Source organism: Paroedura picta, chromosome 2, assembly GCF_049243985.1.
Source record: "Paroedura picta isolate Pp20150507F chromosome 2, Ppicta_v3.0, whole genome shotgun sequence".
Classification (NCBI taxonomy): Eukaryota; Metazoa; Chordata; class Lepidosauria; order Squamata; family Gekkonidae; genus Paroedura; species Paroedura picta.
Genome location: NC_135370.1, coordinates 158,096,274 through 158,109,440, shown reverse-complemented (window position 1 = coordinate 158,109,440; position 13,167 = coordinate 158,096,274). Strand labels below are relative to the sequence as shown.

At 41.6% G+C, this 13,167-nt stretch overlaps 1 protein-coding gene across 7 annotated transcripts in view; it reads left to right on the top strand.

The window, feature by feature from the left end:
- The window catches only part of FOXN3 (forkhead box N3), a 226,303-nt gene that overhangs the window by 133,720 nt on the left and 79,416 nt on the right, over positions 1–13,167 (top strand). For all 7 annotated transcript variants that reach the window (XM_077323446.1, XM_077323448.1, XM_077323441.1 and 4 more), the window contains one exon: positions 8,473–8,537. In XM_077323446.1, coding sequence (XP_077179561.1) covers positions 8,473–8,537 — 65 coding nt within the window. The remainder of the gene's footprint in view (positions 1–8,472; positions 8,538–13,167) is intronic.

Here is a 13,167-nt window from a genome sequence, read left to right as displayed (position 1 = left end):
TCTTTAGTATAAAAACTTATAATACCACTCTGTAGCACAGCTTGTTACTTGATTTTATGTTAACAGTTTTTTCCCATTGATCCTGTCCAACAAACTGTATAATCCAATTTATTGCTATTCCCTAGTTTAAGCATAGAAAATTACAAGTCAGGGAAACAGCCCTGGAAAATGTCCTTCCACCTTGCTGATTATTGACAGAAGCCAAGGCTTGAAGATTGGCAATACTGTGTGGTTGCCTAGGAAAGACCACTGAAGGTATTCATTTCTTAAAGCTGCAGGTGCTGCATCTATTCTTATTTTGAGGGTTTTAACTCTCAATGTATCTTTTTTATTTAAAGATTTCAGATATTTTTGAAAACCGAGGGATTTTCTCAACTTTATAGAAAGATTGTCTTGTTTGTTCATGGCTCCAGTCTCTGGATTTAATTATCCACAGTTTGGTCATGTTGAGAATTAGACATACTGGGTAATGTTGCGGTCAGTCTTCTGATTGCTAGTGGTTATTTATAAATACCGTTTGTATTCCACAAATATGAATACATTATATATGACGCTACCTTGTAATGAGACGCATCATTTGTTCCTCTCATCAGTTTGTTCTGGCTACTAACATCTCTGCAGAGTCTCAGACCAACAAAGTTTGTCCCGTGTAGGCCAAATTGGAGATGCCAGGCATTGAACCTGAAATTTGCTTGCTGTAAGATTCTCCCTGTCCCTCAATTCTTGATTGCCACACAAATCCCCGTGACCTAATATGGGGCAAATTAAGTTCTGTGATCTTTTAGTACACCCTCTTAAGTACATATCAGGTGTGGATTGCCCTTTGCTGGAGAGCTAGCTGCTATTGCCCTGAATCCAGAGATACATGCTTAATATACTATTTAAAGCATCCATTGGATTCTGGCAAATTTTCTGGCTTCTGCCCCTCGTGCTAATGCTTCAGGAGTGGCTTTTAAATGCAGTGGGAAATTGGGCAAGGGTAAAAGTCCTTATGTACCTTATGCACTTCTGACAGGTCTTCGGTTGAGGCCTGAGCACAGGAGATCAGATGGGCCCCTCCAGGCTAGATCATCGCCTGGTAGTGGACTGCTGGCACCCACAGATTGCCCCCATGACACACAGGAAGTGAGTTAGTTGATCTGAGGGTGGATGGATAGTTTTTTTGCTGCTGGGATACATAATTTTAATGGGGAGTTTAATAATATTATATATTTTATGTTGGGTTTTATTACTATGTAAGCCGCTGCAAGACGGCATTGCTGATAGCAGTGGGTAACAAATCTATCTAATAATAATAATACATGTGTCAATTTGCTGGTAAACTGGTATGTGGTAGAACACTTGACTAGAATATGCTGTTGTCTGTTATGAGCTTAAATTTGTGTTCTTTTAACTAAATAAATTGTGGTATTCTCTGCCAGAGGATCCAATGATGGCTGCTAACATTTGCAGAGTCATGGAAGACAGGTCCATCAGTGATTGCCAGCCATGGTGACTAAAGGGAACCTCTACATTCAGAAACAATAGAATTCTGAATATTGTTAGCCAGATTAGATAATAAGAACTTGATTGAGGAATTTAGCAATGCAAGAAGGGTAATGACAGAATTTCCAACTATATACACTGGATTAGTCTCTTCAAAATTCTTAAAATCACCCTGGAGTAACCGGAAATGCTGTTTTATTAAGAAAAACGGTAACTTTACAAAATATACACACCAAAGTTTCTTGTACTACATGTACAAATTTATGTGAATTATGTGAAATAAAAACGGGGTGGAATGGGAATAATTTGAGGAAGCAGGGAGCTCTAGTAATTATCAGAAGGTAGTGAGGGAAGGTCTGCAGATCCAACAAAATGACCAGTGTCCCAGTGAAGAAAATGGGGTAGCTTCCACACAAGCATGTGGTGTATGCAGGATGTTCAAAAACACAGCACGGTTCTTGATGCTCTGACTTATAAAAAAAATTGTAACCTCCAGCTATGGCTGATATGATGGCCCTCTAAAACAATGCACTTGGTGTGATTTCTTGTGTAAGATAAAGAAGCTAGGAGGCTTGATGGGTATGTCTGGAATGAAGACAAAGTCCCCGGGGGGGGGGGACCTTGGATGTTTCCTAGGAAGCAAACAATGACCGGAATTGCTCTACCAGGTCAGAACCAGAGATGTTAATGCATCTTGACAACCCCTGGATTACTGAATGGGAAATTTCTAGGGTGGTGCATTCTTTTATTGAGTTTTGCAGGTGTGACAGGAGTGAAGGGTTGGCAGTTGATGAGATTAGTAGCATCTTTCCGGGGGGGAACCTATTGTCCCAAAGATATGTATGTCTGCTTTGGGTGGGGAGAGAACATTCATTAGTGAGTCAGCCCCTGCAATCCTACTAATCTCATCTAAAGAGTCCAGGAAAGGCCTGGAGACCTGAGATCTGGCTGGAATCTGTTTGGGAACACACTGTGTGTGTTTCGCATTTAGATGCATTTGCCGTTTAATCCAAAATCCATTTCTGCCAGATAGTGTGTGGAAATTGTAATATTTGAGGAGTGCTGCCTATAAACTACCCCTCCGAGTGAGGAGGTGTCTGTCTACTAACAAATGCCAAGGCTCGAAGGCAATGGGAGAAGATTCTTTGTTTATAGATTCTCCAGGGCAGATGGCTGACCACTGTGTGATACAGGATGCTGGACAATATGAACCATTGGTCTGATCCAGCAAGGTGGTTCCTGTTTATCACAAGTGTTTGTCATTAGCTGTGAATATGCATAAGACCGTCTGTCTCCTTTGTGCTGTTCCATAACAGCTTTGCTTGTCTGAGCAGGGCCTTCTGCAGGTGCCAATCTGCAAAGGGGCAAAATCAACAACTGTCAATACACCAGCCTTCTCCACTTTACAAGGCCTATTATTCTGACTTTGGATGTGCATTCTTCTTCCAAAATTCTGCATTGGGAGTGTGATGGGATGGTGTTAGAGGTTGTTGGTATAGTGTCCTTGACAAAGGCAGGCCATACTCTGACCAAACGGTTGAGTACGACCATCATGAGGCCAGTTCATAGGCAGGGGTTATTCTCTGACCACTGTCTTCTCCTCTTGCTGTTCTTGCTACCTTAGTGGACACATTAACCAGCTAAGCAGCAGGGAAACATTTGCGAATGGTATTGGTTTCTCAGCATGAGAGCAAACAAATCTCTAGTTCAGGACTGGAAAGTGTTAGCACTTCCACAGGTCCGATGTGCCTGTAATACATTGTCCTTTCAGAAATGAGCATCTTTGAATATAAGTTTTAAAAGTTTTATTCAGTATGCCATTAAGATCTGAATTGAAATAATTCATCTTCTAGTACTGCTCACTTAGGCATATTGTGTTCTCATAATAAAGATGTGAAGGGCTGGGAGCTGTGCCTGAGCACACAACATCTGAATAAGAAGGGTGGGTTTTGGCCTTCTTGGAAAGGGCTTGGCTATTCTTGGTAGTGTAGGCTTTCCCCCTATGTTAGATAAAGACCTGTTTTGCAGTAAAGTATTTGCTTTTCCTTAGCTGTCCTGGTCTGGCACTCCACCCCTTTAACTTGCAAAAGCTGTTGAGGTTTCTTGCTACTAAAGTGCTCTTTCTTTTTGCTGACTTCAAATACTCCAAAGAGTATATGTACTGCTTGTGTAATGTATTAATGACAACTCTCTCTAGGATAAATTCAAATGGGTAGCCGTGTTGGTCTGGAGTAGCACAACAAAATTAGAGTCCAGTAGCACCTTTAAGACCAACAAGGATTTATTCAGGGCATGAACTTTTGAGTGCAAGCACTCTTCCTCAGACTAAGAACTGACCATCATGACAGTGGGAATATAGGTCGAAAACAGAAGAGATGATAAGCAGAGCATAGTGATGGCAAATTTAACCCTTCCTTTGTGCTGTTTGTGGTAACCTTTGTAGTAATCCCCCTATATCTTGTATGACTGTTAGCAGCTCTATTCATGGAGTAACTATTAATATCGCATTATCAAGTCCTTTTCGTTAACCAAGAAAACCTTTTCTACTGAGCCTGCTTTGTCTCTTTGTCTGAGTTTAATGCACACTTTTCTGAACAGAATAACTGAAATTTAATCCTAGTGTATATAAAAATAATGGTGATTTGAGTAAATGAATGTTTATTTTGTACAAAGGAATTCTGCTCTCTAAATATTAGCTTAGTTTGTTGCTTGAATGTTGTAAGACCGCTGTGTGTGTGTATTGCATAATTAGTTCAGGTGAAGCACAAAATAAATCACTACCCCTTTTTTTCCTCCTGCGACCTAAATAGGGTTGATTTTCTTGAAATATTTCTTCCCCCTTCCACAGTACTTAAATGCACAAATGAATCCCTGTATGGGATAAAGGAAATATTTAAAACAGATCCTTTCTTCAGCTCTTCTTTTGAAAGCTCATAGAAATGTGATAGACTGAAAAAAAGAAGACAAGAATAATTCCTTTAAGTGTTTTACTGGTCAGCACACATGAAGCTGCCTCATAGCAAATTGGACCATTTGTCTGTTGAGGTCTTTATTGTCCATTATGATGGGCAGTAGCTTGCCAGGGTCTCTGGTAAACTAATTTGGTTGCCTCGGCCTCCTTCACTTCAAATTCCAGCCATACCAGGAAGTGCAAAGAGATGGATGGTCAGCATACCTGAGCCCAGAGGACTTCAGTACCTTCACAGGTTCAAGTCAGAGCTATAAGAAAACAAATTGCCTATGGGACATTTAAAAATGGGAAGAAAGGCAGCCTTAAAACACAAATTCAGATTTCTTAAAAATTGTAACAAAAAAACATAGGCAAAGGCTTTCTTGCCAGCATGTGTCATCCCACTGCCACCCACCTACCCCTTTCTTTATCTGCTTGGCTGATGCCTTTGACCTGAGGATACTTTGTTAATTTGGTCTTTTCTTTTTGGCCGTGCTTGGATGTCTGCTGTCATCCTTAACTTGCCAGCAACCACCGCTCTAACAGTTGCTTTGTTTCTTAACGGCACCTCAAAGCTGCAGAAAGTTGCTAGACATTTGATTTAAAAATCCAAGAAATCCAATTATTTTGTTATAGAATTTTGTATTATTGCAGTTCAGAGGGTTTACCCCCTTCTCTTTGGTATCTCCGACTTCACAAATGTGTCAATTAGACCACATTCCTAAGAACACTTTCTTGGGAGTAAGACTCATTAAATAAAATGAGATGAATAGTAGATCTGCTTAGGACTGGTCCCATAGAGCAGGGGTAGTCAACCTGTGGTCCTCCAGATGTCCATGGACTACATTTCCCATAAGCCCCTGCCAGCAAATGCAAGCTTGCGGCCCGGGAAGCTTCTTACTGCGGGAGGGCGGGGAGAGGGAATCAGGGCCGGCCGCGCCCGTGCAGGCCGCGCCTGCGCGGCCCGAAACGCGGGCACGGCCTGATGCCCTGCCGGTCCCCAGCCTAATAAAGGTTGGGGACCACTGCTCCAGGGCATCTGGTTGGCCACTGTGTGAAACTGAATGCTGGACTTGATGGGCCGTGCATCTGATTCAACCTTATGTTCCCTTCTTACGTTCCTTCCTCCCACTAAATAATCATACCCATTCCCTGTCTTTGAACTCTGCACTAACACTTTCTGCGACTTTTCAGGCAAAAAATTGCCTCTGAGCATGAATACAAAGCATGTTTCCTTCCTTAGTAACGCATAACCAGAGCTATGATATGAGGATGAGGGCAGCAGGAATCCTCAACCCAAGATGTAGGCTGGGACATTTTGAAGGTTGTAGATGTATGATAACAAAAATGTGTTACACAGCAACATTTTGGATTTTTCCCTCTGCCTTATCCCACTGAAAGAAATAACTTGTGTACAGCTTAAAAGGGGGGGATGAAATCCACCCTTTTAATGTAGATTTTTAAAAGGCAGCCCTCACCTGCAGGTTCACAGAAGGGAAGTATGACATGCACAAGATAAGGGAAGGCAGACAAGAGTAAAATGTCTGCTGCTGCCTGGATTCACAGCAGTGGACGCATGCTACCTGAATGAAAGGGTCATAACGAGCAGACATGTGTAGCTGTCTTACAAAGAAATTAACTTGTACACCCTTTTAATGTCTGCCAAAATCTGCTCAGGATTTTCATGCTTGCCATCATGTTTGCTTTGCACTTTAGAGTGTAAAAATTAGCATGTTGGCATAATAAATTGCAAGCATTGGATACGGTTCAGATTCACAAGAATCACTCGGAAACCGCACAGGTTTCTGTTTGCAAAATTGTCTAAATTTATAGTAGCTTCATTTCCTCTCTTCATTTGATTTCTGTGTGTGTGTATGGAGTGTGGGTTCTATTGACATAGAATGTAGAAAGTCTTTGTGGTATAGTGGTTAGAGCATAAGATCATTGTCAAATGCAGTTTTTGGCATACAGACTCTTGTACAAAGACGTTGTGTTAGTACAGTTGCATTTTGGAATCTTAGCTGTAACTTGCAGAATCTGTTTCTAAATTAGTGTACCTGCAGTAACTAGCTATATTTACAGCTGTGGGAGTAGAGGATGAATAAAGCTAAAGGTATCCCCTGTGCAAGCACTGGGTCATGTCTGACCCTTGGGGTGACGCCCTCTAGCGTTTTCATGGCAGACTCAATACCGGGGTGGTTTGCCAGTGCCTTCCCCAGTCATTACCGTTTTACCCCCCAGCAAGCTGGGTACTCATTTTACCGACCTCGGAGGGATGGAAGGCTAAGTCAACCTTGAGCCGGCTGCTGGGATTGAACTCCCAGCCTCATGGGCAGAGCTTTCAGACTGCATGTCTGCTGCGTTACCACTGTGCGCCACAAAAGGATGAATAGGCGGCACTAAATCACCCATCTATGTTGTTCAAATTGGAGGTAATCGGATTATCTTTCTGATGATTATTTGTGCTTCTTTCTGTTTTCTCAGCTGCAATTTATTTTATCTAGTAATATAGAGCAGAGGAGGAATGTGGCAGATCATAAAGCTTGCCTGATTAAACTTTCAGACCTCCTCATGTCGGTGAAGGCAAGAAAATAACTGGTCAAGGCAGCATTTATCTATTGGATCAAATGTCTTTCAGTTAACCTGATTTAATACTGGTTGTGTTTATCAAGCCTGAAATGAAGCTGAAAGTTTTTGAATGTCAAATACTGTATCCTAGCAACAGCAGTATTGATATTGGATGTAGAATTTCCTGATTTGGCACTTTGTCTGGCCACAATGTGTGGTGCAATGTCTTCCTTGTACTGTGCGATTGGGGCATATAGTACAGCTAGTTGCAAATGCTTTCCTTTTTCTTTTTCTAATGCAATCTATTGCAGTCCGCGGTTCTAGGGATAGAATTGAGCAATGCACCCATTGCTGCACCAAAGGACATCCTGTACCATAGGGGAGATCAGCTGATAATTACCTGGAAGAGATGGTGGTACAATTTATATTTTTCCACCCTCACCATTGTACAGGCACTGATGGCTCCAGTGATCTGTTCTATTTAGTGGGGTAGTAACACTTTGATCCACTGGTCCTTTTTCCATTAACCTGGCAAGCCCAATTCCTTCAGATCTCAGAAACTTAGCAGGGCCGACTTTTGTATGAGGAACCTCCAAGGATTTGGAAGGTAGTTCCTCCAAGAACACTAGGGGTCATGATGTGGAGGCAGGCAATGTCAAACCATTTGTGTGTGTGAGTTGGGGACACATATTTTTGCTTCTAATTTCTCTTGCTTAATTATGTGTGGGAAGCTATCAGATTGTATTTCCTTGTGGATAGAATGTAACTGATAAATAATGCTATTTAATGTATTAGAGCATCCTGTAATATGTAATATTCAATATTTTGGTGAAAAAAAGGCAGCCTGTGTGCATGTTAAATCTGACTAGTGTTGCCAGCTCTGGGTTGAGAAATGCCTGGGGGTGGAGCTGGAAATGGGCAGGATTTGGACCAGGGAGGGAACTCAGTAGAGGATAATGCTGTGGAGTCCACCCTCCAAAGCAGCCATTTTCTTCAGGTGGAATTGGTCTCTGTCGCCTGGTGATAAGCTGTAAAACTGGGGCCAGGTCTCATTTGGCATCCCTACTTCCAAGTTATGGAAACTTTATGAATTAATGGCCTCCAAAATGTCCTCTCATTAACAGCCTTGCTCATGTCTTGCAGACTGAGGACCATGGCTTCCTTGATTGAGTCAATCCATCTCATGATGGGTCTTTTTCTTGTCCTGTTTTCCTAAGCATTGTTGTTTTTTCCAATGAGTCTTGTCTTCTCCTAATGTAACAAGGCAATTGTTTGGCTTATTTTAGCTCCTAGGGGAAAGTTCAGGCTTGATTTGATTGACAAGCCCACTTTTTGGTATCTGTAAACAGACAGCCCAGAAATATTTAAATAAATGCCAAATTGATGACACTCTTTGAAAAGAAAGATATATAATGCGGTGACCAGTACACAAAATGAGTTCTTTATAATTTTTGTTTTGTTTTCTTTAGCACATCAGGTCCCCCCATTTGGCCTGGAAGCACCTTCTTCAAAAGAAATGGCTCCCTTCTGCAAGGTAGGTCACTAATCCTCCTTCCTCTCCTTTTTTCCTTCTCTGTGTATTTCCCCCATTAATTGCTTTAACAATGGTCATAAGTTTTACAGACTTTCTGGAAAGGAGCTGAAATTGTCTACCTTTCTTTCCTTTCCTTTTCCTTTTTGCTTTTTCTCCGCCGGAGTTTGTACATAATAGATTTTACGAGCTCAATAAGTTTATCACAAATATATATACTACAAAGGTGGGTTTTCCTCCTAGTAAGCACATTCATTGCTTTTGTTTCCTCCCGTTTGTCACAAAGTCAACAGAGTTTATGCACGATAACGTGTTCTAGTTAACTTTCAATTGACGTTGATCTACTGCTTTATTTTGCTACCCTGCCTCCCGTAACAGTTGTGTGCCAGTTATGAATTGTTGAAAATGAAGGTGGTTAATTGTTTTAAAAAATGCTTTAGGCTTGTTGTATGCTGGTGTCTTCAGAAATAAAGACGTTTCAGGCATTCTCCCCCATGCACATATCTAATAGGGCTTTTCAAATCCTGTACTGAGAATAACCTTCACTGGCGTATTATGAATATGTGACTTAGAAATGTGATCAGATATAACTTGGAGTTTTTAATCTCTCTCTGTGTGACATAGCAGGCTCTGAATCTTTTAAATATTGAATTATTATCAGTTCTGAATCTAGGTCAGTCTCTTTGGGTTAGTTATCAGCTGTGCCTCCAGAATTTATTGTGTGGAATGTGAGTGCTCAGATCAATAGGAGGTCTGGCTGTCTGTCGGTGATTCTTTGAAGACTGTACTTGTCACACAATATTTAAGTGTTAGCCATCTTTGGCCATCGCTTCTGGACAATGCAAGCTACTTGCATTTGGTGCTAAGAAAGGATATAGTGTTAAATAAGATATTGTTGCCTTTTTGTACTTCTCCAGATATCATTATTTGTTAATCCATCATAGTTTGTTAATCCAGGGTCTAAATTGAGAGTTCCAGTGGGGCTGTCTCCAGTAGTATTTATAGTGTATTCTTGTGATGTTGGAGAGGTGTGGAGCACGTGGCATCTGACAGCAGGATTCAGTGTAATCTACCTGCCCATCAGTAAAGAAGACAGTGTGATGTCCCTACCTCTGGTGGTGAGACAGGTGTGTGCTGAAGATACAGCCTTTTATGTAGCTGCAGTTCTAACGGTATGCATGGCACTTAACAGTAGTGTAAGCAAAAACAGAAAGGCCTCCACTCCCAAGGAGTGGGTGTGGGCAAATGCAGTTGTGCGTGCAACAAGTTTAATTGCAGCTAGGAATGAGGATTACACAGTTAAAACAAAGACCAGGAAAAGTGAGTTGAGAAATTTGAAGGAAGGGGAGAGACTTGGATAGTTTTTGGCAGCTCCATAAGGATTGGGTAGCTGTCATAGAAACCTGAGAGTCCTGAACTTAAAGGTCTGATTACCATATAGGCTGTAAATACCTTTTAGTGTACAATGCTAGCACATTTGGTCAAATGGGTTCAGAGAAAGCTTCTGCCCTCATAGCATGGCAGGCACAAGAACAGCTGCCTGCACCTGAGTTCTCTTATCTGTGCAATGATTAGACCCTGGAAGTCTGGTGTCTTATTGCATCTTACTTTAGAATTCTTGTTGACAACTATAGTCTCCCTGGTTCTACCTGGTAAGTCTAGAGCAGCCTTTCTCAACCTTATTTCCATTGAGAAACCCCTGAGACTTTCTTCAGGCTTCAAGGAACTCCAGAAGTGGTGCAATTCTGTAGAATATGGTTGGGAAGCAAAGCTGTGTACACACCCACCTGGGGCTCCTCCCTTTCCCACCCCCTCCAGGCCCATCGTCGGCCACTTGGGGGGGAAGGTCAACATTACCATATATGGTCTCATCACCCAATTAATGATTAACAAATTATATATTAATATAATATATATATAATTAACTCCCACCCATTTGGGAAACCCTCCCAGGACCCTCAAGAAACCCCATGGTTGAGAAAGCTTGGTCTAGAAAAACTCGAGGGAGTAGCTGGTTATTAGAAGGACAGAACTTTCTCTCCCATGACTCAGACTTTGTTGTCCCATTCCTAAACTTCCTTACAGAATGTTTTCTCACTGAATATGGTTCGCTAATATCCTTTAGGGAATTACCATAATAATAGGGGCGTGGTAATAAGAAAACAGATGTGGAAATAGATTTTTAAAAACTACTGTATTTCCCGGCATATAAGACGACTGGACGTATAAGACGACCCCCCAACATTTCCACTCAAAATATAGAGCTTGTTACATTACATTACAGTACTATGGGCCACTATGGGCAGCTATGTCTATCCCAACTGAAGTGCACCTGGCATATAGGACGACCCCCCCACTTGGAGGCATGTTTTTCAGGGGGGAAAAGTAGTCTTATACGCTAGCAAATACTGGACAAATGGACTCTGGTGGGAAAGATAGTAAGAGCAGTATTAAGAAGCTCCTACTAGATCAGTTATGAATGTCTGCAGAACAACGAGAGTTGAAATGTATGGATCTAAATGGACAGTTTTTGATCAAAGAAAGTTACTGCCTGCAGATCTGGTTAACACCTGGTATCATTCCTACGAAGCCACTATTCAAAGCTCATTGCACTTTCCTTTATACAGTAATGAAAAAAGAGTGATTTTTTTTAAAAAGCTCTGAGTGCTAGCTCCCTGATTAAAGCTTTTCCAGGCAGTCTTGTTGTTTTAAGATTGCTGTTTGAAGAAATATTGTCTTGTCAAGGTTTGGCAGGGTCTTCTAGCCTTTTAACCCCCCCCCCCATTTTTAAATGGGTATTGTTTTATTGTACAACTTGCAATTAAATGAATCTGAGCTGCTCAAGATACAAAATAGGCATGTTCATTGTCAGATAGGCTTTTGATCTAAATGGGCAGAGTAGGGAAGGAAGCAGTGGTTCCACAGGAAGAGTGGATAAGATGTGCTACCCAGGGCTACCTTGATCTTGGCAGATCCTGGAAGGTAAGCAGAGTCTGCCTTGGGGAGTACTTGTATGAGAGACCACCAAGGAAGCCCAGGTCGCTATGCAGTGGCAGGCGTTTGCAAGCCATCTTCTGCCTTGAAAACTTGATGGCACTTTCTCCTTCTAATTTCAGTGGGTGCTGCCTGTTGTTTCTGATAATGTGGATAAGGACTGAATAAAATGAGATCTGAGAGAGACTTGTAAATACAGTAGCCTTCTCTCTGCGTGTGGAGCTGTGTGAAAAACAACAACAACATAAAGGTCAATATGGAGGAGAAGACAAGAGAACACCAGAACGTCTGATCTATGAAACCTCTCAGACAATCAGATGTATACCACTGTGCAGCAAAAGGATTTCAGAAAGTGTTCTTATTGCACAAAGATGTCTTTAAAGGCCTAGGCCAAGGGTAGTCAAACTGCGGCCCTCCAGATGTCCATGGACTACAATTCCCACGAGCCATTGCCAGTGTTTGCTGGCAGGGGCTCCTGGGAATTGTAGTCCATGGACATCTGGAGGGCCGCAGTTTGACTACCCCTGCCCTAGGGATTTATCCTGAAGATATTTATATCCTTATTCTAAAATATCACATTTGAATTTTAAATTGGTTTAAACTGGACTGTTTATCCAGCGACTTCAACAACACCAATTCAGGGAAGGAACCACCAGATTTATCGGAAATCACAGAATCTGCAAGTGTACTGTACGGCTAAAATTCATTGTTGCGTGGAATTGGTGATTGGCGTTTATTTAGTTTTGTGGCGGTTCAAGGGACAGTGCGAATAGGGAGTGCAGTTTCTGAATGTGTATATTGTCAAACAGACATGGCCACCGCTGTATTGGTGTGGTTTGGTTTAACAGAATTTGAGGGCTGAAGTATACTTTCCCCCTTTGGTCTCTCGTTGGTTGCATCCATAAATTTAGTCGAGCGCTTTCCCTCTCCCGCTTCCATCTTAAAATTTCTTTCTCAGAGGAAATCTTTTTTTATTTGACTATATTTCCATTTAGGTTTTCAAATTTAGCAAGTGTGCACAGCTTAATTTAGTATTGTGTAAACACAACCACTCTGGGTCCCCCTGAAGTCAAATGCCACCTGTGATTCTTGTCTCTCCTTCCTCCTCCCTCTTGAAGTAGGATGGGGGAGGGCTTGGGGGCTCCGCCATGTTATTGTTGCTATGCTGTTATTGTGTTGCTGATTGTCCATTTTAATGGCTTTTAATGGGGTTTTAATTGAACTTCTGCAACCCGCCATGAGCCTCTTAGGAGTGGCAGGTAATAAATTTAATAATAATAATCATAATAATCATAATAATCATAATCATAATGAGTAATGTTCATGAAATGTTTAACCTACAATCTTGAATCCTCATAATTTATTCAGTGTCCTTGAGATACTGTAGGCAGCAACTTTTTTTTACCGTAATATAAGTAATACAGGTAATATATACTGTAATTTACCACCTCTCTCTCTCTCTCTCTCTCCCTCCCTCCCTCCCCCTCCCCCTCCCAGTGAAGACCCAGGTGGCTTTTACAGATGACTGACTAAAATATGGCCACAGCACAACCAAAAAGAATTGTAGGCAATATAGTGTGTTTTAAATTTGCAGTAGACCTAACACCATGAAAGAGGAGTGTGTTCATATGTGGGTGGG